Below are 20,718 nucleotides of genomic sequence, written 5' to 3'. Positions count from 1 at the left end.
GTTCCCCGCGCGTTCTGGTTGGGCCGCGCGCTCAGGCTCCGCCCCCGCCCCGCTCTCGTCCCACGCTAAAACACCGCCTCCGCCTCGGCTCTGCGCAGCGTCTCCGCCTCGGCTGGCGGAGACCCCGAGCTGGAGCGACCGCGGGGCCGGCCACCTTCGCAGCACGGAGCCGCGATGTTCCCCCGGGAGGCTAAGTGGAATATCTCGTTCGCGGGCTGCGGCTTCCTCGGCGTCTACCACATTGGGGTGGCCTCCTGTCTCCGTGAGCACGCGCCCTTCCTGGTGGCCAACGCCACGCACATCTATGGCGCCTCGGCTGGGGCACTCACGGCCACGGCGCTGGTCACTGGAGCCTGCCTGGGTAAGGGGGGGCCGCACGGTGACCTGGCAGGGTCTGGTGGGGACAGCGTGGGGCGCGGGGCCGGGGCCCAGCGGCTGCTCTGTGTGCGCACTACGCGCCCCATCTTCACCCGGCGCAGGGAAGCTGGCAGGGTCGCAAGTACACTGGGCCCCGTGGGGCAGAGTCTCTCTGTCCATGGCCAAGGGTCCAGTGCCAGCCTGGCGCCTGTCCTGGTTTGTTTTGCTCCGAGGATGCCCAGGGACTGGGGTGAGGCCTGTCGCGCTCCGGGGCTGTACTGCTCTGAGTTCGGGTTCCATCTCTTAGGGTGCAAAAGTTGGGGGTAGGCAGGTGCTGTAGAGCCTTGTTACTGGAAAGAGAAAGTAAGTTGTGGGCGGGACCGTGAGAGTAAGAGGCGGGGCCTAAATTCGTCCCTCTTAACCCCCTGCCTTGTCCCCCTCCTCCCTTTCCTCCCCCCCTCCGCGCCCCCTCGCCTCGACCCCTGCCAGCGGTCACCGTGTCATGGGGCTCCGCAGTTCCAGGCTGTCCCGGCCTGGGTGCTTAGTATGAGGATGGCCTCCGAGGGACATCTGGGTACTGTTGCAGGGCCTCTGGAGGAAGAGCCCCCCGGCACACACACACACACACACACACACACACACACCGGTCAGGCCTGGGTGGGACAAGCGCTCCCCTGCCCATGGTGCCCTGCCAGCCTGGATCCCCAGCTGTGACCAGCTGCTTTGCCCACTTCACTAGGTGAGGGTGTTTCTGGCCTATGGAACCACGGATCAAGAGAGGCCCCTGTGTGTGGGGCCCGCCCGGCTTCTATCACATACTTCCGCCTGCCACGTGGGGGTGGTGTTTACAGCACACAGCGTTCTTTTTTCTTAGGAGTACTCAGAACTGCTGCCCAACCCCCAGGTCACTGGGGCAGTCAAGGTGACAAGGTGCCCTGCCCAGTAGAAGCCTGTCCTAGGTTCTCCCCTGCTGCCTTCCCATCACCTTTGTTCTAAGGGGGTAAGGGTGGAGGGAACACAGCTCTTGTTCTTGAGACCTGGGGGTGCACTCCCTCTCATGGAGGCCTTCAGTCAGTCTGCCTGCAGGTTTCTGGACATGCCTCAAGACTGTTCTCAGGTTTAGGATGCCACTACTTCAGAGCCTCACACCAGTCCCAACAAACCTTCTCACGGGTGTTCTTGGGCACTCCACAATACAGCAGGTGCTAGCTGAGAGCCTTGGCCCACCTATCCCACTCCTACTCAGGAGGGTTCCTGAAGGAGGCCATGGTCCTCAGCTTCAACCCCCAAGGCTGTCCCCTCCCTGCCTACTGTAGCATTACTCCCAAGAGGAGTGTTGGGGTGCTTGCTTGCGGCTGCCAGGGGGTCATAGTTTTATTCTTACACAAGGAGGACCCACTGCTTTCAGTGTAAGGCATTCAAGCCTGTGACCCTGGGCTGGGTTAAATTTTGGGAGTCTGGACCCCCTTTGGATCTGGCCAAATGGGCAAAGGCTGAGGCTGGTCAGAGTTGAACTTCTGCATTCTCCTCTTGCCTGGGCTGCATGCCACACCACACCAGGCACAGTGACTCATGGGGACAAGCAGTTGGGAAATATCGGGCAGAGAGCAAGTTCCAGTCCCAGCTGACCGGCCTGCTTTCTGCTATCCTGGGGTGGTGGCCTGCCTTCCTCTACCCAAGGACAGGTGGCAAAAATTCTAGCTGTGGACCAGGCCTCATCATGGGCACTGGGAATCCTTCAAGGTCAATGGGGATGCCACAGATCTGTACACCATGGGATCCTGGCCATTGAACCATCAGGGAAAATGGGTTGGTAGGCCCAGGAGTGCTGGCCCCTGATCTTGGCCCTCTTGCCCCAGGTGAGGCAGGTGCCAACATCATTGAGGTATCCAAGGAGGCACGGAAGCGGTTCCTGGGTCCCCTGCACCCTTCCTTTAACCTGGTGAAGACCATTCGTGGCTGCCTGCTGAAGATCCTACCTGCTGATGGCCACGAGCATGCCAGTGGGCGTCTGGGCATCTCCCTGACTCGTGTTTCCGATGGGGAGAATGTCATTATATCCCATTTCAACTCCAAGGAGGAGCTCGTCCAGGTGGGCCCTGGTTGGGCTACATTGGGGATACAGTATAAGCCCGAGATCTCTGCTCACCATCTTTTGTCTTGCCTTACAGGCTAATGTCTGCAGCACTTTCATCCCTGTCTACTGTGGCCTCATCCCTCCCTCCCTCCAAGGGGTGGTGAGTACCCTGCCCGGCCCTGCCTTGGGTGACAAGAAACAGCTATGGTCAGGGCTATAGGACAAGGGGATTGGGAGGGAAGGCCAGTGGAACCCCATCCCATCCAGCCCCTCACTCTGCCACCATGGCCTGTTGCTTCACTTCCTGTTACTCAAGAGGCAGGCCAGCCCTGGGGATATGCACAGTTCCCTTTATCCCTCCCTCCTCTGGCCATCTGCTGAGTACCCTGTACACAGTGGGCAAAAAGCCCAAATGAACTAGCCACAGGCTGGAGAGGCCAGCATGGCTGTGCGGGCCCCTGACTGTGATGGTGGGTGGTGTCATTGTAGCGCTATGTAGATGGCGGCATTTCAGACAACCTGCCTCTCTATGAGCTTAAGAACACCATCACGGTGTCCCCCTTCTCTGGCGAGAGTGACATCTGCCCACAGGACAGCTCCACCAACATCCACGAGCTCCGAGTCACCAACACCAGCATCCAGTTCAACCTGCGCAACCTCTACCGGCTCTCCAAGGCCCTTTTCCCACCTGAGCCCATGGTGAGCCGACTCTAGTGGGGCTGTGGTCTGTCTGCACTGAGAACCAAGGGACTTGTCCTGGGTGCTAAGGGTGGGGTGGATCTGTATAGCTTCCTCTGTGGCCTGCACATCCTTTCCAGGAGAGTCAGCCTGACCAGCCTAGGTCTGGCCTGGTTGTCGCGCTGGATCCAAGATTGGTTGTCAGTGGTTGCAGTGGAGGTGGCTGTTACAGGAACTCTAAGGGACAGAACAGGGCGTGTCTGGCCCCCTCTGCACTCATTTATCCATCCCCCTGCCACAGGTGCTTCGAGAGATGTGCAAGCAGGGCTACAGAGATGGCCTGCGCTTCCTGCGAAGGAATGGTGTGTGGGCAGCCCATGGGGTGGACGGAGCCGGCTCTTGGCTGCCCCCCTGCTGGCGGGAAGCAGTCTTGGTGTTGATCGGGTGTTTTGCTAACCTCCTCCCCCGCCCCCCAGGCCTCCTGAACCAGCCCAATCCCTTGCTGGCGCTGCCCCCTACCCGCCCCCGAGGCCCGGAGGAAGAGGATGCAGAGGAGGCCAGTGCTGCGGAAGAGAGGATCCAGACAGAGGGCCACTTGCAACCCACGGGGGTAGATCACATCCTGGAGCACCTGCCTGCCCGGCTCAATGAGGGTGCGTCCTGGGGAAGGGAGGATGGAAGAAAGGGACAGGGCCAGTGGAGAGGCTGCGTGGGTGCACAGCGGCACCTCCCTAACTGGCTGCCAACCTCTTACCTGCAGCCCTGCTGGAGGCCTGCGTGGAGCCCAGAGATCTGATGACCACACTGTCCAACATGCTGCCAGTGCGTCTGGCCACAGCCATGATGGTGCCCTACACGTTGCCGCTGGAGAGTGCCGTGTCCTTCACCATCCGGTGCGGGACGGGGGGTGCGGGGGGTCGGGGGGAGGCGCTGGGGACAGAAGTGTGCTCACCCGTGAGAGATGGGTCACCATGGGGAAATTGCGGAGTGCAGATGCTGATGAGGGTCGGGCCACAGCTTGAGGCCAAGCTTCCTGTCTCTTCTCCAGCTTGCTGGAGTGGCTACCTGACGTTCCTGAGGACATCCGGTGGATGAAAGAGCAGACAGGTAGCATCTGCCAGTACCTGGTAATGCGTGCCAAGAGGAAGCTGGACAGCCACCTGCCCTCCAGGTGAGCTGTCCTGGCTCTTGTGTCCACTCAGGGCGGGCAGCCACATGGCCCCCACTAAGCCCTCCCTTGGTGCCTCCCTTCCCGCAGGCTGTCGGAGCAAATGGAGCTGCGTAGAGCTCAGTCGTTGCCCTCTGTGCCACTGTCCTGTGCTACTTACAGCGAAGCACTGCCCAGTTGGGTGCGCAACAACTTCTCGCTGGGGGACGCGCTGGCCAAGTGGGAGGAGTGCCAGCGGCAGCTGCTGCTGGGCCTCTTCTGCGCCCACGTGGCCTTCCCGCCAGATGCCCTGCGCATGCGCCGACCCGCTGGCTCCGCCCCCCCAGAGCCTGCACCCGCGCAGCATCCACCCGGCCTGCCCCCTTGCTGAGCGGCTCTATTCCTATTCCTCCTTCCCCAGCCAAACCCTGAGCTGCCTGCCACAGGAGTCAGGGCCCTGGGACACTATCCCCTGCCTCCCTCCTGTTACCAGTGTGGAGGGAGGAGATGGGCGCCCTCACAACTGCAAAAAGGGGTTTGCGGAATGCCCCTTCGCCAGCCACTCACTTGCTGCACTGAGTGGGGAGGGATGAGGGGTAACCCTCTCCTTGGGGCCACAGAAGCACCTCTCCCCAGCCCCACCCGCTTCTTGGTGCAGTTCCCCTTGAGAACGCATCTGCTCCTCCTGCCCTATTTTTGTGTTTTGCCCAAGAGTGTTTATGAAGATTTATTTATTTTTGCCAAAATAGATGTAATAAACGCCACAGCTCAGCGTCTGCCTTCTTCACTTGTATGTGCCACACCCTCTCTTTGCTCGGGGGGGACATGGAGAGAGCCTCCCCCTAACCCCCACCCCCAATGGCCAGTGTCTTTACAGCTGTGAGTTAGGCCTTCCAGGATTACACTTGGGCCTGGCACTTGGGGCCTGCCAGGTGGACCTGAAGCCTTCTCCAATGGCCGCCCTTCTGGCAAAGACCTATACATGTGCCCCTAACTTTGCCCTGAGGCCTGCTGCCTGACTGTCAGCACAGCTTTCCAAGATCCAGTGGATGTATCTATCTGGGACCAAGTAAAACTACCGTGGAGTGTGGGTGTGGCTCAGTGGTAGAGCACTTGCCTACCATGCACCAGGCCTTGGAATCCATCACCAGCACTGGAAAAAACCCAAGCTTTACAGGTGTCATCTGTACCCTACTCCACACAGAGACACAGTGGGGCATGGGCTGACTTCAGGGTTGGACCTCCAGAGGCTGAGGTTTCTAGAGCTGAGGTCTGGGACCTGGGAATGCCAGCCCCTGCTGCACCTTGGGCATCTGGCCCAAAGCTTCATGCTTGGCTCTGTTCTTCCTCAGTCGTCACAAGCTTCAGAGGCCAGGTACACATGCCTTCTTGTTCCCCTGCTCCTCCCATAACCTTCTCTTGCCAGAACCTAGGAGGGGTCTAGAATACTATGGCAGGAGGAGGCCCTAGCTGAAGGGAGTTCACTGTATTCTGGAAGACATGGCTTTCGGAAAGTGTTCTCCACTGAAGGGTAAACAGTCTGAGGAGACAGGACCCCAGGAGTGAAGGGTGGTGAAGCAGTTAGGGTCTTGGCTCACTGTGCCAGCTCATAGTCCTAAGGACTCAGCGCCACCTGCCTCTCCCAGAAGGTGTGGGGCGGCTGTGGTAGCAGCCCCCAGCCAACAATAACGGTTGATCTGGTCTTGGGACCTGGGACAGCAGGACTGGGCGAGCCGGCCAGGCAGGTCCCCTGCTTATGTGCCAGGGGCCACCCCCCTCTTGGTTTCCAGATCTTGTCCTATAGGCCCAGCCTGTTGTGGTTCCACTTGAGAAACACAGGGCTTCCCAGTGCTGCCGCAGGCTGCTGGTGGGACAGTCAGGCCAGCCCTCCAGGTAGGTACAAGGGCCAGGCTGGGGCCAGGGAGGGTGCCCTTGGGATTTGGGTGGGTTTCCTCCCCAGCAGGAGAGCAGGAGAGCTGCACTCAGGTTTTCCCTAGTTTTTCCTCCCAGTCCTCCCTCAGGTCAGAACTGTACCCCAAAATTAGTGCAGGGGGACCCCTTCTCAAGTGCCCCCCTTCTGTCCCCCACACTCACTCCCCTTACATCGGGGCCTTAGTGTCACTAAGTTAAATGCCTAGAATTTTATATTTGTTGCTTAAAAATTAGAAAAATCAATACTGGGGAAGTATGGAGGAGAGAATCAAGTCTCCCCAGCCCCAACTCAGAGCCGGCTGAAAGTATTTAGTCTATTTCCGGCCCGGCGTTTTTCCTACACACGTTTCGGCGCCTTAAGTCTGGAACCTCGGGATAGGGGGGTGGTGTCTGCACCCCCGCAGCCTAGATCCTGCTCCAGAAGGGTCTCCAGGTCCCCGGAGACATTGCTGCTCCCGGTGGTTCTGCGGAGACAGTCACTCCGGTCGCTGAGTGCCGGAGAGGCGGGGATACGGTGACAGCGGCTCCACTAGGGCCGGCCCACCCAGGGTCTCGGGCCTGCAAAGCAGCAAGCAGGGCAGCTCAGGGCCCGCGCCCCCCGCACCCCCGGCGCGTGGTCCGGGTCCGGGTCCGGGCAGGGGCGGGGCGCGCCGCGCGTTTCCGGGAGGAGCGGCCCGCGCAACAGGTGCGGCGGCGCAGCTTGCAGGTAGGCGCTCGCGGGTCCCGCAGCTGGGGTCCCGCCGTCGCTCCCTCCAGCACCCCCGCCCCTGCCGAGCCTCTCAGCCGCCGTGGCGGGCAGCGACCGCGTGCGTCTCGGTCGGGGGCGGCTGGCTGTGGCACTTAGGGTGCGCGGCGGCGGCGGGAGCAGAGGCCGGATCAGCCCCCAGACGTGCGGGGAGCGCAGGCGGCTCGCGGGCCCCACCCGCTGGCCTTTCCTCCTGGCTCCCTGGGGCCCGGTCACAGCTTCCGGCTAGCATGATCCTCCAGTACTGTGGAGTCCGCGAGCCGCCGGTGGGGTGGTGACCGCGCCTGGTCAAGGTGACAGCGACCTGGGGGACAATGACCCGGGTTCTGCCTGTCCTCTCCTCTTGCCCGCAGTTTCCTCGAACCTGCTCTCTTCGGGGATTGTGCCCCCTCCCCAGGAATATGGGTAGGGGAAGGATGACCTTCATGGACTGAAGGGAGATTCCAGAGTCCCAGGTCCGGGCCAGTGTCGCTGGCTAGGGAGTTGCTTTGGGAAATCCGGGGTTAGAATGACAGGTGGCTCTGATGAGGGGGTGGAGTGTCCCTGCTAGGAGGCAAGAGGGAGGCTCCAGGAACCTGGAGGTTCCTGGACATGGAAGGGACAAGGTAGGGGGCTTAGTTCTATGGAAGGGAGTGTGAGCCCAGCTTATGGAGGGTGCTCCTGACAAAGGCTGCGGGAGGCACCTGGTGCCCAGGGCTGGGACCTTGCACTTGATGGGGCAGGGAGGGAGTTTACTTGGCCTGCCAGCTGTCAGAAGGCCAGCATATAATAGGCCACACCAAGCTTTCTTCTCTGACTGCCAGGAGCTGAGCCGACCACCCCTTTTCACAGGTCTCCCCTAGTAACCCCTGAAAATGACATCCTCCACTCATTTCCTGAACTGGTCCCTTCCTGGGACCCAGCCCCTTGGATGCCTGGTCCTGCATCATCCCTCCCCATTGACACCTCAGACCCGCAGCACCTTCCATTCCCCACTTCTGCCTGGCCTTCTGTTCACTTTCCCACCTGGTTCAAGGAGAGCTTGAGCCCACTCCATGGCTGAGCGCTCAGCCACACTTGCACCCCTCTCTCCCCATTTCTTCTGACCCTCCCTTGGCTTCAGAGCACCCAACACTGCCAAGACCCTTCTCCCATGGCCAGCCCTGGGAAGCCTAGGGCTGAGGAGGTCCAGCAGCAGCAGCAGCAGCAGCAGCAGGAAGGGGCCTCTGCAGGGCAGGGGGCCGAGGTGCTGCAGCAGGCCCAGGAACTGTTTCTGCTATGTGACAAGGAGGCCAAGGGCTTCATTACCAGGCATGACCTGCAGGTGAGCCCCTGTTTCAAGAGGCTGCCTGGCCCAGGGCTGACCTTGGCTGCTTACACTGCCCCCTTACTCCCCTTGCCTGACCAGGGCCTGCAGAGTGACCTACCCCTCACGCCTGAGCAGTTAGAGGCTGTGTTTGAAAGCCTGGACCAGGCCCACACTGGCTTCCTCACTGCCCGGGAGTTCTGCCTGGGCCTGGGTGAGTAGGGCCTTGCCCATCCCCAGCCACCCAGAGACCAGGACCTTCCTCTGGCCCATTTGGAATTCTGGGCAGCCTGTGACCTTCACTCCTCTCCATAGGACTCTCTGGTATCTACACACAGGTGCCCCGTGAGTCCCTTAGCTGCTGTGCCAATGTGTGGTATTGACTTTTCTGCCCCACCTCCCCCCCCCACACCTGGCCCAAACCCAAATCCAGGCCAATAGGACCAGAATAGGGAAGAAAAACAGGAAACTGAGCCCTGAGAGAGAGCAGGATATGTGCTGGGAGGGTGAGTGGGGAGGGCAGGGGTGGCAACCCACGGTCCTGGTAATTTCTCCCTCCCATGCTGCAGGGACGTTTGTGGGGGTGGAGTCAGCCCAGGGCACACGCCCCTCGCGGGCTCCCGAGGAAACATTTGAGTCGGGCTGGTCGGACGTGCAGAGCACGGGGGGCTCCCTGGAGGAAGAAGAGGAGGATGCTGAGAGGCTCTGTGCGGCGCTGGAGCAGCTGGGGGTGGCCCGGGTCCTGGGCGAGTGAGTTGCTGTTGTACCTGTTCCCTATTTCCGCTTTTGCCATCCCTCAATCCGAATGCCTTGTCCACTTTGTCCGTTTCTACGCAGGGTCCCTAGGCCCGGCCAGGTCTAGCCGTTCAGTCAGCTGTGACTGTCGGGGAGGGCCAGGCGTGATTTCCCGCAGAATTTGCATTTCAGGAGGCTGCAGTACCTCTGCGGGAAGGGGCGGTACCGGGCACCTGGTCTAGCCCAGGGTTGCGCAGCCCCTCCTGCACAGGACACCTGGATACCCAGCGGGAGGAGAGCATCCCTCCGAGGGATACGCTGCGTTCGGCAAATGCGCCTGTTTTGACCTGGGCCGCAGAGATGGGGGGGGGGAGGGGAGGTGTCACCATCCGTGGTGGGGAGCTACCCTGCTCCCGCCTGCCAGTCCCGGCCTGAGTCTCCATTTGCTCCCTCCAGGCTGCGAGCTGTGAGGGCGCTCTGGGCCCGGCTGCAGCGCGAGCGACCTGAACTGCTGGGCAGTTTGGAAGACGTTCTAATGCGCGCGTCCGCCTGCCTGGAGGAGGCGGCCCGGGAGCGCGACGGCCTGGAGCAGGCTCTGAAGCGGTAAGGGCGGGCCAGGCAGGGTCTGAGCCCCAGCGGAGGGGAGCAGGAGAGGAGGCTGGCAAGTTCTCACGGATGTCGCACCCCGGTCCCTCAAAGGCGGGAGAGCGAGCACGACAGGGAGGTGCGCAGCCTCTACGAGGAGCTGGAGCAGCAGCTCCAGGAGCAACGGCACTGCCGGCAGAGCCAGGTGGGCCCGCCCGTGCCCCGCCTCCCCCGAGTTGGTCCCTCCCTGGAGGACTCCCCTCCACGGATCTAGGTTGCCCCTCAGTCCGAGGCGCCCCGCTCCGCCTCACACGGTACCCTTACCGGCCGTCTCCACCTCTCCACGCCACACCCCCTCCGCGTGTCTCCTCTGCGGGACGGGCGGAGGCTCAGGTGCCCTCGTGCGTCTCAGAACCTCCCCCGGGAGGAGCAGAGGGGCCGCCTGGACTTGGAGCTGCAGAGTCGTGAGCAGGAGCTGGAGCGCGCCAGGCTGCGGCAGCGAGAGGTAAACGCCAGTCTGGGCCCATGGCCCCATCCCTGTCTCACCGCTGACTCCCAGTTTTCTTGCGGGTCCCCGGCCCGGAACTGTCAGGAGTGAGGGGCAAGCCCGGGCGTGCTCCTCAGCCTGCACCCCGACATTCTCCAGCTGGAACAGCAGCTGCAGACCCAGGCTGCAGAGAAGCTGGAAGCACAGGCCCAGAACGCCCAGCTGCGGCGTACCAACGAGGTGCTGCGTGAGCAGCTGGAGGGAGCGCAGGAGCAGCTCCGCAGACTGGAGGGCGATGCCCGCGGCCACCAGGAGCAAACCCAGAGGTGCGGGGGCAGGCCTGGCTAGGCCCAGCGCAGGGGGTACAGGAGAGTCTCTGGTCAGGTCTAGGCACTTCCACCCGGACCCCAGGGCTCAGCTCCACCTACAGGGTCTGAGGGGTAGAATAAAGGGAGGATCTCCTAGGGTGTGTGTGTTGGAGAGGGCCTGCCTGCATCCTGGTCACCTCCTTCCACCCACAGACATGTGGTTGCGGTTTCCAGGAACATGCAGAAAGAGAAACTCAGTCTCCTACGGCAACTGGAGCTGCTCAGGTGCGGTCAGGTCTAGGCTGTCAGGGAAGGGGCTCCACGCTCCCAAGTATCTTGGCTTCTGTCTCATCCCCACTGGGATGTCTGCCCTCCATCTCCATCTCTCACATGCAGCCTCTGCCAGACAGCCTCTTCTGGTCTGAGGGGAGCAGGGTTCACTTTCCTCTAGCTAGCTGCCTCCTTGAAATGTTAGCCCCCACGCACCGCTTAGTCCTCACACCCCGCTCTCCTAGGGAGCTGAATACGCGGCTTCGAGATGAGAGGGATGCCTGTGAGGTCAAGCTGCTCAGCAGTAGCCACAGGGAGGCTCTGGCCACTGCTCGCCTGCCTGCGACCACCTGCTGCTGCTGCTGCTGTTGCTGCTGCAGGAGCGGCTGGGCTCGGCCCCCGAGACGTGGCTCTGGCCACCTTCCTAGTGCCCGATGACCAGCATCTAGTGACTCATTAGGCATTACCTGGAGGAGATGCTCCTTGAAGGCACCTTGTCAGGAGTGTGTCCCATTCGGCATGTGGACGCTACCCAGAGACACCCCCTCTTGCCTAAAGAAGACATGAAGGAACTCACTTGTGGGTGCTCAGGGACTTCAGTGCCCTGCCAGCCTTCATCCTGTCCCTGTCTCTGCCCAGCAACAACAAAATCCTCTGTTCAATAAAGCCCGCTGACTGTTCTGAGTCCTCCTTGGCCTTCTGTGTGTCTGGGAGCCACAGTGTGGTTCATGCGTGAGGTGCCAGTGGGACAATGTGACACGTGAAAGTGCACACGTGGCCCTACTGTGCTGGGCTGTGGGTCCCTGTGTCCTCTTTGGGTCCCTAGTTACACTCTGAGACATAACCATCCATCAAAGCTGAAACTCCAGGGAACTGAGTCCAGCAGAGGTCCCTCTCCCCAGGGAGCACCGAATGGGTTCCCACCACCTCCCAGTCTGCCACCCTGTCCCCAGGCCAGCCCTCATACAAACCCAGAGACCACCTGGACTCTGAATGCCTGGCCTGATGGGTGGGAAGCCCCGCCCCCTCACTCTCTGGACCTCTCACTCTCCCGCCTCCTCCTCCCTCCTCAGCAATCTGGTCCAGCCCTAGGCAGACCCTGTCCTTTCTCCCTCAGCCCCTGGCTCTCCTCCTTGGTCTAATATCTTCTAGCCTGGGGACTCACGCCTCCCTGGGGTCTCCAGTCGTCCTCCATACTCTACCCAGAGCCGCCCCTCCTGCATCTGTCCACGTCCACACTGGTAGACCCTACCCCGCCGCAGGCCGGCAACCGACTGCCTCGCGGTGCTTCCTAGGGCTGGGAGAGAATGGGGGATTGGAACGCAGGAGGACGAGGTCCTGGCCACAGTCTGGGGCCTCTGGCTGGTTAGGCGCCGCCGTCCCCCCGGCTCTGCCACCTGCCCCACTCCTTTGTCTCTGGGTAGGCTATGGGTGCCTCCAGGCCGAAGCTTGCCCAGCCCCGCAGACTGGGCCGGCCCCCAGCCCCTAGCCCCGCACCGTCAGCTCCCCGCACCAGTCAGGACCTGCCCGGCGCCGACCGGCCGGGGGCGGGGCCAGCGCCGGGGGCGGGGCCAGCGCCGGGGGCGGGGCCGCAGGCGGGGCGTGTCCTCGCAGGCCCCGGGCCGCGCATTCTCGGCGCCCGAAGCTGCCGCCCCCGCAAGCCTCCGCCGGGCTGGGACTCCGACGCGTGGTCGGTGAGTGCGCCGAGGGGGCCCTAGTGCTCCCGACCTCCTGCGCGCCCCTGTCCGAGTCGCCGGGGACTCCGGAAGGCCGTGTCCGTCGGCCCTTCCGGAGACAGACCGACGCCGGGCGACCGGGAGGGGAGGGGGCGCAGCGGGGAGGGCGCCTCCGCGGTCCTTGGACTGCGCGGCGGCCCCCCTCGCGTAAAGACCCCATAACGCGCAGCCTGAACATCCCACTCATTGTCCCTGGACGCCGGTCCTCGCCCCTCCGCCCGCGGGCCTGCCCACTGGTCGGTGCAAGTGGGCGGGCCATTACTCGCGTCTGGGCGGGGGAGGGGGCGGTGGCGGCGGTGACTTCATCGGTGACGCGGGGATTCCTTAACGAGCCGAGTGCCCGGTCCCCTTGAGTGGGGCGGGGGCCGCCGAGGGCCCGGTGGAGGTTAGAGGCTGGGTGTAGGGCAGGCCACAGGAGGTATTTCTGGCAGGTCCCAGTTCCCACGCCGCCCCTTTCTCAGGGGATTCACATGCGCCAGGCACTTCTGGGAAGAGGGGTCACCCAGCATTTTGCCGGGTCTTTGCCGAGGCGGCTGGATGTGTGTCCAGAACCAGCGCCCCAGTAGGCCTGTGCCCACAGAACCTGGTCCAGGAGTTTACACAGTGGCAGGGAATCTGTCAGGGTTACACCTCCCAGTGAGGGAGCAGGTATTTCGGACTCAGCTCAGGTGGAGGGAGGTCTGTCTTCCATCGTAAGATGGAGATCTGTGCCCCCCCCAGTCCAGGGGTGGGCATATGTGTCCCCACACCCCACGGATGAAGGTCTGTGTCCCCTAGCCCAGGAGGAGTAGAAGTCTGCCCTTCCCCCACTCCGCTGCAGCTGCTGCTGTTTGGTGGGGGAGGGACAGTGACTCTGGAGCTAAGAGTCAGGGTGGGGCACTTAGATCATGCGTGAGGTCTTTCCCTCCCAGGATTAGACTGTCCAGAAATGTCCTCTGCCCCACCCTGGCCCAGACCAAAATACCAGGCCTGGCTACTCCTCACTCTGCCTCCAGAGTGGACCCTGAGGCTCTGGAAGCTCTTCTGGCCCACTACCTGGGTCTTCACAAGGAGTGGCAGGATCCAGACAGGTGAGGGCCAGACCTGTGACTGATTCCTGCCCCTCTAGGTCCGTGTTTTAGGGAACTTCAGTCCACTTGTTCTACAAAGGAGTCTCCCCAGTCAGCCTGGTGAGTGCTGGGCAGGGCGGGAGGTGAAAGTCCTGCCCAGCAGCATGTCTGGAGACGTAGCCCAGGGCGCTCAGCTGCTGTGTGCACCCCAGCCTTCCTCAGGGTAGACTGGTGTGGGTAGAGAAGGGTGCGCCTTTGGGGGGTGGGGAGGAGCGCTGCAGCTTCACTGCTCCCTTGGATTGGCGCCCCACCCCGCAGTTTTGGAGGGGATCTCAGGTCTGCTGGCTCTGCTTACTGGCACCTCCACCTTCGTTGCCCCTTCCCTGGCTGGGAGGAAGAGACTGTGCAGAGAACCCTCATAAGGTGCTTGAGTTGGCCCAAGTTTCCTGTCCTTCTGTGGTCTCTGGGGACGTGTCTCTGAGCGGTAGGTTCCTGCTAGCCTGTGACGTAGGGCCTCGGGAATGCTGTGGGATGAGATTCACACAGGCTCTCCCTGAGGGGTCTGCTGGGGCTCCCTCCCCGTTGCCAGCAGGGGTGAGTTACCTGGTGGTTGGGGGTCCTCAGTGACACCCCCCCGACATGTGCACCAGAGGCCCCACCTGGTTACAGGGGGTTGGGGCTGAGCTACTGTCCAGGAAGTGACTCATTGGTTCCCAGGGAGGCTCCTCCTCCCAAGGCCCTCTTCCTAGGGCAGGTGGCTGGCTCAGCCCCAATCCCAGGCTGTCAGAGCATGGTTGAATCTCCTTCTGCCCGTACTGGCTTCAGTCAGGGGCCTGGTGCTGCAGGCAATCTGAAACCCCTGCCTGCCTCCCCAGCCCAGGATGGGTGAGTTCAACGAGAAGAAGGCAACATGTGGTACTGTCTGCCTCAAGTACCTGCTGTTCACCTTCAACTGCTGCTTCTGGGTGAGTGTGGGGGTCGGGGTTTGCTGCTCTCCCTTTTTTCTCCCTGCCTCCCTGACCTCAGGGTTATGGCCTAGGAGGTCAGTCCCAGCCGTCAGACCCAGATGTGTGACCATTGTGCACTGCCTGCAGCTGGCCGGCCTGGCTGTCATGGCAGTGGGCATCTGGACACTGGCCCTCAAAAGTGACTACATCAGCCTGCTGGCCTCTAGCACCTACCTGGCCACAGCCTACATCTTGGTGGTGGCTGGTGTTGTTGTCATGGTGACTGGCGTCCTGGGCTGCTGTGCCACCTTCAAGGAGCGGCGGAACCTGCTGCGCCTGGTCAGCAGGGCATGGTGGCACCCTGTGGGGTGGTGGGGATGGCAGGGACTCCTCACTAGCTTCCTGGGACTCTGGGGCCCAATTGGGGATGACCCCCTACCTGCCTACACCTGTGGGCCTCATTCCCAGCTGTATCAGCTCTGGGAAGACACCAGCTCCAAGATACATCAGGGAGCTGGGCAGCTCCGGCCCACACCTGCTGCTTGGAGCCCTTCTCCTGGGCCCCTTGGGTGGGGGCTCCACTCTGTGGTGCCCTGACCCTCGGAGACCCCCTTACTGGGTTTCTGCCCCCCAGTACTTCATCCTGCTCCTCCTCATCTTTCTGCTGGAGATCATTGCTGGCATCCTGGCCTATGTTTACTACCAGCAGGTGAGGGTCCTGGCCCAGCCACTGGGGCACAGAGGGCATGCCCAGGACAGATGTGCACACAGGAGAGGTAGATTATAGGAGGTGATGACCTGCCTGCAGTCTCCAAGCTGCCCACCTTGGGGCTCACAGGGGGGCAGGTATCCAGGGTATCCTGTGATCCCCCTGGTGACTCTTCCAGTCCCACCAACCCCATGCTGAGCTGCTGACTCCAGCTCTTCCCTTCCACCCTGGGCCCTCTTCCATCCTGCACTCTCCCAGCCCCATCTTGGAGGTCTTAGACTTTGAAACCACCCCACCCTAGCTGAACACAGAGCTCAAGGAGAACCTGAAGGACACTATGACCAAGAGGTACCACCAGCCAGGCCATGAGGGTGTGACCAGCGCTGTGGACAAGCTACAGCAGGAGGTGAGTGTCCCCGGAGGGATGTGTAGCGGCCTCCCTCAGCATGGGGCTGTGTCCTTGCAGGCCACAGGAGTCATCCACCTTCTCGCTGTAGTTCCACTGCTGTGGCAGCAACAACTCCCAGGACTGGAGGGACAGTGAATGGATCCGCTCCAGGGAGGCAGATGGCCGTGTGGTTCCAGACAGCTGCTGCAAGACTGTGGTGCCTGGCTGTGGACAGCGGGACCATGCCTCCAACATCTACAAGGTGGAGGTAAGTGGGCGCCCAGTGAGGGGCTACATGGACCCCGTGTCTGGGGGCTGATCTGGCCACATTTGAGGACAGCCAAAACCAGCAGGGCCAGGTTTGGGGGGTGGGGCAGTGGGGTTCCTTTTTCAGCGCTTCTCACCCTGCCAGGGTGGCTGCATCACCAAGCTAGAAACCTTCATCCAGGAGCACCTGAGGGTCATCGGGGCCGTGGGCATCGGCATCGCCTGTGTGCAGGTGCGGGTACACAGGGTTGCTTGGTGGGGATATTGGGATGGCAGATGGGCCCCTGGCACCACTCATGCCTGCTTGGCTCTGCATAGGTCTTCGGCATGATCTTCACATGCTGCTTGTACAGGAGCCTCAAGCTGGAGCACTACTGACCAGTGGGGCCTGGCCTCACCACTCGCCTCCTGCCGCGTGTCCTACCCGACTACTGAGCTGAGACTGCTGTCAGGGCAATGGCCATCCTCGTGCTTGCGCCCTCCATGCCATCACCATGACCCTTGGCCATCCACCCTCCAGGGGGTAGTTGGCTTCAAGTGCCTTTCACCACACACCAAAGTTCTGAAACTGGGGTGGCCCCTGCCCCAGAAGAAGGGGCCAGTCAGTCTGTATGGGGTTTGCTGGCAGGCTGGCCAGGCTGGTAGGGTGGCGGCTGGATTGCCTCCTGTCCAGGTCACCTCCTTTGGGGTGGGTTGTGGGGTCAGTTCTTGTTGCCTGTTCATTCTGGCTGACAAGTTTGAAATAGGTTTGGACAGAACCTGGACACATACCCTGCATGGGGGTCAGGCGGGTGGGAGGGGCCTTGCTGGGTGGGGCAGGGCAGGTGCCCTTTGTGCCTATCATTGGGGTGACATACACACCAGGCTTTCATAGCTGCTTGGCCCCACCCCAACTAGAGGTAGCTGAGGGCACCCAACAGCTTGTGCCTCTGCCCTCTACCCACAGGCATTGCCTGCTTCTAACAGCCACAGCCTTGGCTTAATTTTTCCCATCACTTTTAACACCATCTCAAATGCCCCATGTTCACTTGTGCACTGTTACCCGTTAGAATGTCCTGTGTAGGGCAGGGCTTTTTATCCACTGTATTCCAGATGCCCTCAACTGCTCCTGCCTTGTAACAGGTGCTTAATAAATGTTTGTTGAACAGTTGAATCAGCTTGCTCTCAGCGACAGATGGTCTTGTCCTCACACCCAGCAGGATGGACAGACCTACCTGCTCATGGTACAAAGAGTTGGAGCTGGGAGGGCTTGTCCCTAGGGTCCAGGGTAGCCAGAGCACTTTCAGGCTCAAAGAAGGGGAAGCCCAGATGCAGGGACAGCTGAACATATTCTTGAAGTGTAGGAGCCTCTTGGGGAGCAAATGAGGCTAACTTCAAGTAGCCTATGGGCCTCCTACCCAGTATGGCCTGGGACCTGCTTATGGTCCCCAAAGATTTTTCTGGCCATTGCGAGGGACATGCAAGGTGAGAGCAGTTGGCTCTAGGGGTGGTGGGGCAAGATGGCTGACTAGGAGGCTGGTGAGAGGCTGTAAATGTTTACAGAAGAGTCTACAGACTCTGCTGGGGTCAGAGAGTAGGAGAGGCTCCAAGGTTTGATGTCTAAGTGTGGTGGACCTGTCACACTAGAAATGTGCCCTGACTTGGACTGTACTCCAGAGACCACATATTGTATGTCTGGTCAGCTGATGGCTAGAGGAAGTGCCCCTGAATCAAACACTCTATGCCAGCTGGACCCCAGGCTAGGGTGACATGATTTTCATCTCTCTCAAAGCCTCACACTGGATGACAGACTAGAAAGGTCCCTGGAGCACTGAATGCCCACACCTAAGTGCTGTCCAGCCGTGGGGGGGGGGGCAGTGTCTCAGGGCTGGTTGTGAACACTGGGTTGATCTGCTAGGATTGGGTGGAGCCTGGAGGGTTCTGGGAAGATCCTCAGGTGTGGGGAGCAGGAGGGCCCAGGCAACCCAGCAAATGCTGTTCTGGTCCCAGAAAAATCTGGTTCTCTGCTTTCTGGGAGGACTGGGAGTGTGGCTCAAGTGGTAGAGCACCTGCCTACCAAGTGCAAGTCTCTGACCTCAAACTCAAGTACTGCCAAAACCAAAAGATTCTGGGAGGACATACCCTGAGGTGTGAAGAGTGCTCAGTATTTGGGGCTGGGATGCCAGGGCCTTCTCCAAAGGAGGGCACTCCTTGGCTTGGGATCTGCCTTATAGATGGTGTCCCTCCTCCAGGACAGAAAGGGCCATACTAACCCCTCATCCACCCCTATGGAATGGCAGGAAGAGAGGCCTGGAGAGGCCCTAGGGGAAGCAATGAGGTAAAAGACTGGAAGGACTTGTAAGGCCTAGGCCTAGCTAGGTTTCTGTCTCCTGCAGCCTTTGTTCCAATGTGAAAGGCTGTCTCTGCCTCTGCCATCCTACTGGAGGGCTTGGACCAGGGAAGCACAAATAAGCCTCCCTCCCCCCCCACCCCCGACAGAATTCCAAGATTGGTCACTGAGACACGGATGCAGGGAGTCCCACAAAACCAAGCCAATCAGCAAGACCTCTTGGTGGTTCTACAAAGACCTTTAGTAGACGGTTCTGTCCAGAGCAGGGGGTATGCACTCATACAGCGGCAGGCAGGCATTTCTCCTGATGTCCCAACACCTCCACTTGAACCCAGTGTGACACTGCCTGCCTGTGGTCAGCAGAGTGGGAGGGTGAGCGCCAGCAGTCATTTCTCCAGGGGAGCATAGTTGAGCAGCTTCTCGATCAGGTCCACATGTGCTAGCAGCATACGACGGCAGCAGTAACGCTTCAGACCCAGGGCATCCAGGGCGTCCCTGTGGTGGGAGGGATGGCAGGGCATGCTGTGGTACCCACAGGCTTTAAAGGCCAGGAGCCATATCCGCTGGCCTCTGGGCATTCTATCTGCTACAAGCTAGGAGCCAAGAGCCACATGGATAGGGGCTGAGGCCCAGTAGCAGTGGAGTGACCTGGAAACACCTGAAACATGCACCTAGATAGCTGGGGTGGAGCAAGTGAGCCCCACTCTCAAGAGTGGCAAGCAAGGAGGGCACTGGCAGCTCACACCTGTAATCCTAGCTACTCAAGAGGCAGAGATCAGGAGGATCTCAGTTTGAACCCAGCCTGGGAAAATAGTTCCTGAGACCCTATCTCAAAAAAAACTTCACAAAAAAGGGCTGGTGGAATGGTTCAAGGTGTAGGCCCTGAGTTCAAATCCCAGTACTGCCAAAAAAAAGTAGTGGCCAGCAGTGGAGTCCCCTTATCATTGCACCCTATGTTATGTGCCCATTTTTCAACCTCGGTCTTCTGTCTCTGCTTCTAGCTCTCATACCTAGAGCTGGGGCAGCTCTGTGGGGCTTCCAAACAGTTCTTTGGTGATGCTTAAAAGAACAAGAGCCCCTTACCAAAGTGCTGATTCCCAGATCCCCCCCTCCCCCTGAGGTGGACTCTGTGAGAAACTACCAATGGAGCCTGGAGAGTTGGTTCATCAAGGCCATGCTTAGCAGATACAGGGCCTCACCATGGCCAGAGCAAGTGCCACTCACTGGCTGTGGGGTTTCTCCCTAGCCCTGCTCCCCCAAATCAGGGAGAGATTGCTTCTCTAGGGAACCACTGCTCCCATTTCCCAAACCAATTAGAAGCCTCCAATTTTCCTGGGATCCAGGCACTCTTGAGGCCTCCTTCCATGAAAGTTCCACACCCATGTGCAGAGATGGAAATGTGGGAAAGAGGCGGTGGCATGGGGAGGTTCCTGCCTACGGTATTCAAGAAGAAGGGCCTGGGAGGATGGTAGCCATTCTCTCCCACACTGGTCATTCCAGCAACCTGCTCAGCCACTCTTCTATTTTCCTATGATATGCAGGCACCCTGAGACCCAAGGCTTCACAGTTAACCAAACGCCCAACTGTTCACATGGTGGCTGAAGATCAGACTCGAACAAGACAGGTAAGATGGTGACTGCAGTGGAAAGAGACAGCACAGGGCGACACCCCCAAAGCTTAATGATGACCACTAAGTATAGAGGTCTGTCCTGCATCTGAAAGAACCAGCAACATTCAGGACATTGGGGTGGATCTAAGAGCAGAGGCAGTAGATTAGAGAGCAGATGGACAGGGAGGCGACAGTGCTTTGCTGAAGGTGTGGAGGTGCTTATGACCCGCTAAAAGGTTACTTAGAAGTCCCCAAGAGGTGGGTGCCTTGGCTCACGCCTGTAATCTCAGCTACACCATCGGAGACAGGAACGAGGTTTGCGCTTCCAGGCCAGCTCGGCAAAAGTTGGCGAGACCCCATTTCAACAAACAAGTCGGGTGTAGTGGCATACAGCTGTGGTCCTACATATGCTAGAGGAGTAGACAGGAGGACCGAGGCGGCCGGGGCAAAAAGCAGGAGACTCTATCCGAAAAAGTAGCTAAAGCAAAAAAGGGCTGTGGGTCGTGGCTCAAAAGGTAGGGCGCTTGCCTAGCAAGCTCGAGGCCCTGGGTTCAAATCCTAGTTCCGGGGAACGGGGGTGGGGTGGGGGGAACGTGTCCTTAAGATACCTCAGGCTTGATGTTCACATCCCCACCACTCCCCAGGACCACTCCCCAGGATAAAGGAGCACCGCGGCCAGAAAGTCCTGACACGCGCGCCCCAGCCCCGGGCAGGCCAGGCCCCCACCCCCAGGAACCGGCCCAAAACGCGGGCGTCTCGGATTCTCCGCGCCCATGGCCACGCCCCCGCTCCGCCGCGCAGGCCGGGACCTTCTCCCGGACTCGGGCCGTCCTGCCAGGCCCGGGGCGTCCCCGCCGGCCCCGCGCCTTACCCCTCGGTGTACTCGGCCTGCAGCAGCCCCAGGTAAGCCTCCCACTTGTTGCCGACGATCTTGCCACAGGTAAAACAGCGCACCGGGATGATCATGGTGGCGGCAGGCAGCGGGCGGCGAGCTGGAGGTGTCTTCCAGACTCCGCCTCGGGCACGTCCACTAGACGGGGGGGGACTCTCAGCCTGGAGCTGCAACTTTGCCCCCCTT

At 60.6% G+C, this 20,718-nt stretch overlaps 4 protein-coding genes across 13 annotated transcripts; 3 read left to right on the top strand and 1 right to left on the bottom strand.

Moving 5' to 3' along the window:
* The first annotated feature begins 72 nt into the window (after positions 1 to 72).
* Pnpla2 (patatin like domain 2, triacylglycerol lipase) lies at positions 73 to 5,031 on the top strand. Of its 2 annotated transcripts, none has more exons than XM_074051521.1 (9): positions 73 to 361; positions 2,217 to 2,449; positions 2,529 to 2,594; positions 3,026 to 3,133; positions 3,414 to 3,474; positions 3,589 to 3,765; positions 3,873 to 4,005; positions 4,161 to 4,283; positions 4,371 to 5,031. In XM_074051521.1, the coding sequence occupies exons 1-9, from the start codon at positions 175 to 177 to the stop codon at positions 4,648 to 4,650; spliced, it is 1,368 nt and encodes a 455-aa protein (XP_073907622.1). In that variant the 5' UTR covers positions 73 to 174; the 3' UTR covers positions 4,651 to 5,031. The 2 variants fall into 2 exon arrangements, with proteins under 2 accessions (XP_073907622.1, XP_020038061.2); XM_020182472.2 differs by having other exon boundaries at positions 74 to 361; positions 2,924 to 3,133.
* A 1,011-nt stretch (positions 5,032 to 6,042) lies between these two features.
* Positions 6,043 to 11,290, top strand: Cracr2b (calcium release activated channel regulator 2B). Of its 3 annotated transcripts, none has more exons than XM_020182122.2 (10): positions 6,043 to 6,152; positions 8,039 to 8,239; positions 8,324 to 8,435; positions 8,791 to 8,971; positions 9,413 to 9,559; positions 9,656 to 9,746; positions 9,954 to 10,046; positions 10,188 to 10,354; positions 10,550 to 10,621; positions 10,852 to 11,290. In XM_020182122.2, the coding sequence occupies exons 2-10, from the start codon at positions 8,069 to 8,071 to the stop codon at positions 11,042 to 11,044; spliced, it is 1,227 nt and encodes a 408-aa protein (XP_020037711.2). In that variant the 5' UTR covers positions 6,043 to 6,152; positions 8,039 to 8,068; the 3' UTR covers positions 11,045 to 11,290. The 3 variants fall into 3 exon arrangements, with proteins under 3 accessions (XP_020037711.2, XP_073907645.1, XP_073907641.1); XM_074051544.1 differs by lacking the exon at positions 6,043 to 6,152 and adding an exon at positions 7,002 to 7,341; XM_074051540.1 differs by lacking the exon at positions 6,043 to 6,152 and adding an exon at positions 7,236 to 7,391.
* Positions 11,291 to 12,175: 885 nt separating this feature from the next.
* On the top strand, positions 12,176 to 16,855 carry Cd151 (CD151 molecule (Raph blood group)). Of its 7 annotated transcripts, XM_074051482.1 has the most exons (10): positions 12,176 to 12,300; positions 13,451 to 13,511; positions 13,710 to 13,875; positions 14,267 to 14,356; positions 14,486 to 14,677; positions 14,973 to 15,047; positions 15,349 to 15,453; positions 15,545 to 15,703; positions 15,848 to 15,934; positions 16,021 to 16,855. In XM_074051482.1, the coding sequence occupies exons 4-10, from the start codon at positions 14,273 to 14,275 to the stop codon at positions 16,078 to 16,080; spliced, it is 762 nt and encodes a 253-aa protein (XP_073907583.1). In that variant the 5' UTR covers positions 12,176 to 12,300; positions 13,451 to 13,511; positions 13,710 to 13,875; positions 14,267 to 14,272; the 3' UTR covers positions 16,081 to 16,855. The 7 variants fall into 7 exon arrangements, with proteins under 7 accessions (XP_073907583.1, XP_020038073.1, XP_020038093.1 ...); XM_020182484.2 differs by lacking the exon at positions 13,710 to 13,875; XM_020182504.2 differs by lacking the exon at positions 13,710 to 13,875 and having other exon boundaries at positions 14,217 to 14,356.
* A 1,395-nt stretch (positions 16,856 to 18,250) lies between these two features.
* Positions 18,251 to 20,672, bottom strand: Polr2l (RNA polymerase II, I and III subunit L). Its single transcript, XM_020182140.2, has 2 exons — positions 20,512 to 20,672; positions 18,251 to 18,526 (listed from the first exon to the last, which is right to left on the bottom strand). The coding sequence occupies exons 1-2, from the start codon at positions 20,604 to 20,606 to the stop codon at positions 18,418 to 18,420; spliced, it is 204 nt and encodes a 67-aa protein (XP_020037729.1). The 5' UTR covers positions 20,607 to 20,672; the 3' UTR covers positions 18,251 to 18,417.
* Between the last annotated feature and the right edge of the window lie 46 nt (positions 20,673 to 20,718).

This window comes from Castor canadensis, chromosome 1, assembly GCF_047511655.1.
Source record: "Castor canadensis chromosome 1, mCasCan1.hap1v2, whole genome shotgun sequence".
Lineage (NCBI taxonomy): Eukaryota > Metazoa > Chordata > Mammalia > Rodentia > Castoridae > Castor > Castor canadensis.
Note: the sequence above shows the minus strand (reverse complement) of the source record. Positions and strands in the feature narration are given on the sequence as shown.

Coding starts and splice junctions, on each gene's coding strand:
- Pnpla2 (XM_020182472.2), top strand. CDS start 175: ATGTTCCCCCGGGAGGCTAAGTGGAATATCTCGTTCGCGGGCTGCGGC. Junction 2,450..2,528: donor CCAAGGAGGAGCTCGTCCAG/GTGGGCCCTGGT, acceptor CTTGCCTTACAG/GCTAATGTCTGCAGCACTTT. Junction 3,134..3,413: donor TTTTCCCACCTGAGCCCATG/GTGAGCCGACTC, acceptor CCCCTGCCACAG/GTGCTTCGAGAGATGTGCAA.
- Cracr2b (XM_020182122.2), top strand. CDS start 8,069: ATGGCCAGCCCTGGGAAGCCTAGGGCTGAGGAGGTCCAGCAGCAGCAG. Junction 8,972..9,412: donor GTGGCCCGGGTCCTGGGCGA/GTGAGTTGCTGT, acceptor TGCTCCCTCCAG/GCTGCGAGCTGTGAGGGCGC. Junction 9,747..9,953: donor GGCACTGCCGGCAGAGCCAG/GTGGGCCCGCCC, acceptor CGTGCGTCTCAG/AACCTCCCCCGGGAGGAGCA.
- Cd151 (XM_020182484.2), top strand. CDS start 14,273: ATGGGTGAGTTCAACGAGAAGAAGGCAACATGTGGTACTGTCTGCCTC. Junction 14,678..14,972: donor GGCGGAACCTGCTGCGCCTG/GTCAGCAGGGCA, acceptor TCTGCCCCCCAG/TACTTCATCCTGCTCCTCCT. Junction 15,454..15,544: donor TGGACAAGCTACAGCAGGAG/GTGAGTGTCCCC, acceptor TTCTCGCTGTAG/TTCCACTGCTGTGGCAGCAA.
- Polr2l (XM_020182140.2), bottom strand. CDS start 20,606: ATGATCATCCCGGTGCGCTGTTTTACCTGTGGCAAGATCGTCGGCAAC. Junction 18,527..20,511: donor CAGGCCGAGTACACCGAGGG/GTAAGGCGCGGG, acceptor CTCCCACCACAG/GGACGCCCTGGATGCCCTGG.